Source organism: Cebus imitator, unplaced genomic scaffold (genome assembly GCF_001604975.1).
Source record: "Cebus imitator isolate Cc_AM_T3 unplaced genomic scaffold, Cebus_imitator-1.0 Scaffold285, whole genome shotgun sequence".
Classification (NCBI taxonomy): domain Eukaryota; kingdom Metazoa; phylum Chordata; class Mammalia; order Primates; family Cebidae; genus Cebus; species Cebus imitator.
The window spans coordinates 2,844,335-2,847,663 of record NW_016107600.1 but is presented as its reverse complement, the minus strand read 5'-3'; the positions used below and the strand labels follow the sequence as shown (position 1 = coordinate 2,847,663).

The 3,329-nt window shown below is 35.2% G+C and overlaps 1 protein-coding gene across 1 annotated transcript; it reads right to left on the bottom strand.

Annotated features, from left to right (window-relative positions):
* Positions 1–2,390: 2,390 nt before the first annotated feature.
* Positions 2,391–3,329, bottom strand: LOC108284951 (olfactory receptor 6C75). Its single transcript, XM_017501928.1, has one exon. The coding sequence runs from the start codon at positions 3,327–3,329 to the stop codon at positions 2,391–2,393; it is 939 nt and encodes a 312-aa protein (XP_017357417.1).

Genomic DNA, 3,329 nt, shown 5'->3' with positions numbered 1-3,329 from the left:
TAAAGAAATAACCTATAGAATGGAAGAAAATATTTGCAAGCTGTATATTCAATACAGGGTTCATAGGTAAAATATAAAAGGAACTCAAACAACTCAACAGCAAGAAAGCAACCTCATGAAAACATTTAAAAAATGACCTGAATAGACATTTCTGAAGAGACATGCAAGTGGAATCTAAAAAGGTACTCAACATCACTAATTATTAGAGAAATGCAACTTAAAGCCACAATAAGTTGTCACCTTCCACCTATTAAAATAACTACTATGAAAAAGGCAAAAGATAAGTTTTGTCAAGGATTTTGAGAAAAGAAAACTCTTGCATATTGTTGGTGATAATATAAATTAGCACAGCCATTATGAAAAACAGTGTGGAGGCTCCTCAAAAAATTAAAACTGGAACTATCATATGATCCAATAATCTCACTATTGGGTCGCTTACACCTGTAATCCCAGCACTTTGGGAGGCTGAGGCGGATGGATCACCTGAGGTCAGGAGTTTGAGACCAGCCTGACCAACATGGCAAAACACCATCTCTACTAAAACTATAAAATTAGCTGGGTGTGGGGGCGCATACTTGTAATCCCAGCTACTTGTGAGGCTGAGGCAGGAGAACCCAGGAGGCAGAGGTTTCAGTGAGACAAGATCAAGCCATTTGCCTCCCAAAGTGCTGGGATTTCAGGCATAAACCACCACGACACCAAGCCAAGATTGCATTTTGATTTTATTTTCAGCTTGAATGTTATTGGTGTATAGAAATGCTACTGATTTTTCTATGCTGATTTTATACCTGAAATTTTACTCAAGTCATTTATCAGGCCTAGGAGTCTTCTAGAGGAATTTTAAAGTTTTCTAGATTCAGAATTATATTTTCAGTAAACAGCGATAATTGGACTTCCTCTTTTTCTTTTTGGATGTCTTTCATTTCTCTTTCTTGCTTCATTGCTCTGGCTGGGGATTCCAGTACTATGTTGAATAGGAGTGCTGAGAGGGGACATCCTTGTCTTGTTCCAGTTTTTAGGGGAATGCATACAACTTTTGCTAGTTTAGTATGATATTAGCTGTGGGTTTGTCACAGAAGGCTGTTATTATTTTGAGCTATGTTCCTTCAATGCCTAGCTTGTTGACTATTTTTGTCAGGAAGGGATGTTGGATTTATTAACTGTTTTTTCTGTGTCTATTGAGATGATAATAGGGTTTTTATTTTTAATTCTGTTTATGTGGTGAATCACATTTATTGATTTGTGTATGTTGAACCATCCTTGCATCCAAGTATAAAGCCCGCTTGATGGTCGTGAATTATCTTTTGGATGTGCTGCTGGATTCAACAACCAATTTTCTTAATGATACATGGGAGTTGAGGGACTCATTAACTATAGCAACTGCGATTAAACACATTTTTTACAGTTCTCAAATACCTCTAAAAGTCATTTTCTTGGATAGAGGTGAGAGGAGTAAAACCTGTGAAAGAGACAATGGAAAGACAATAATAGGTTTTCTTGTAAAGGAAAACCAAGACATTAACAATTCACATGTCATCATTTGCCAAATACCTTATAAAAAGGCAGTATCACACTATTGTAGACTCTTGGTTTGTTATTTTCTTCATCCTGTCAGTAGAAAGGCAATTTTGCATTAGTTTAAGGAATCTGAACACAAATATGAATTGCCTTACAGACCATGGCCTTTCTTTTAAAATATTGGCAGAAACAGAAAAGTTCTCTGTTAAATAATTTATTTTAAGGAAATATTGCTGAAGGAAAATATAAATAATATCAACTGTTTGATTGCAATTTGCTCTTTTTTTCTAGGAAAGCTAAGACAAAAAGTAATACAGTGTTAATTCAAACAGCAGAGATAATATATCTGCACATTTATCTTACACTTCTACTTAATGTTTACACATATTTTAACTACATTTTATTGACAAATACAAGGAGACATTTTAATAATGCTTTTAGTTTTATAACATGTTTTTCCTGGTGACACTGAAGAAAAAATTTTAGATATATTAATTAGAATACATCATCTATATATTTCATATAAAATTCATTCCATAGTTGAATGTAGTTTTTAGAAAGCATCTTGATTTATAGCTATCTGTATGTTACAAATGAATTTATAATCTATTTTGCCTTTATATAATAAACAATAGTGATTATTAATTTACCTAAAATTTAGTTACATAGGTGAGAGATCAAACACTTTCTATATAGTTTAAAAGAGTCAAATCTTGATTTTTAGGCTAATTACATAAAGAAGTGTTGATGATATGTAACTATATCTAAATAAAGGAATGAAATAATGTGTTGAGAAAGAGTTTATGTAGAGAAGGTTAGAGAGTTTTTCATTCAGCTTTGCCTTCTGGGGTACATTTTTTATATAATCACATTCATTTATTTAAAGAAAAGATCATCTTCTGGATCATGCTTTTGAAGGCTTGCTTCACTTGCTGATTTCTTAGTGTGTATATGAAGGGATTCAAGAGAGGAGCCACTGAGGTATTGAGCACAGCTACTCCTTTGCTTAAAGTTACCCTTTCTCTGGCAGAAGTCTTAATGTACATGAAGATGCCGCTACCGTAAGAGATGGAGACAACTATCATATGGGAGGAGCAAGTGGAAAAGGCTTTTTTCCTTTGACTCACAGAAGGAATTCTCAAAATTGTCCGGATGATGTTTGTGTAGGAGAGAATAACTAATGTCAAGGTGACCATCAATGTTATCACAGCTAAAAAAAATGCCATGAGTTCTAGAAAGTGAGTGTTTGTGCAAGAAAGCTGCAGAATTGGGGAAGAGTCACAAATAAAATGATCAATTATATTGGACGCACAGAAATTCAACTGCAGCAGAAGCATTACTGGTGGAAAGATGATCAGAAACCCTGCAAGCCAGGAGCTAAAGACAAGAAGAATACAAACCCTGGTGCTCATGATGGTTGTGTAATGAAGAGGTTTGCAAATGGCCACGCAGCGGTCATAGGACATGGCAGCCAGAAGGTAAAATTCTGTCACTCCCAAGAAGATGAAAAAAAATAGCTGAGCCACACACCCATTATAAGATATGGTTCTGTCTCCTGTCACAATGGTCACAAGGAATCTGGGAATGCAGACGGATGTGAATGAAATTTCCAGGAATGAGAAGTTCTGAAGGAAGAAATACATGGGAGTCTGTAGATGGAGATCTGTAAGGGTGAGGGTAATAATGATCAGGTTCCCAGTCACACTTAACATGTAGGTAACAAGAAGAAATATGAAAAGTACAAGCTGCCACTGTGGGTCACTTGTCAATCCAAGAAGAATAAAGTCTGTTACTGCTGTTGAATTTCTCAT

Bases quoted from the DNA above. Each gene is read 5' to 3' on its own strand.
- LOC108284951 (XM_017501928.1), bottom strand. From the start codon at position 3,329: ATGAGAAATTCAACAGCAGTAACAGACTTTATTCTTCTTGGATTGACA.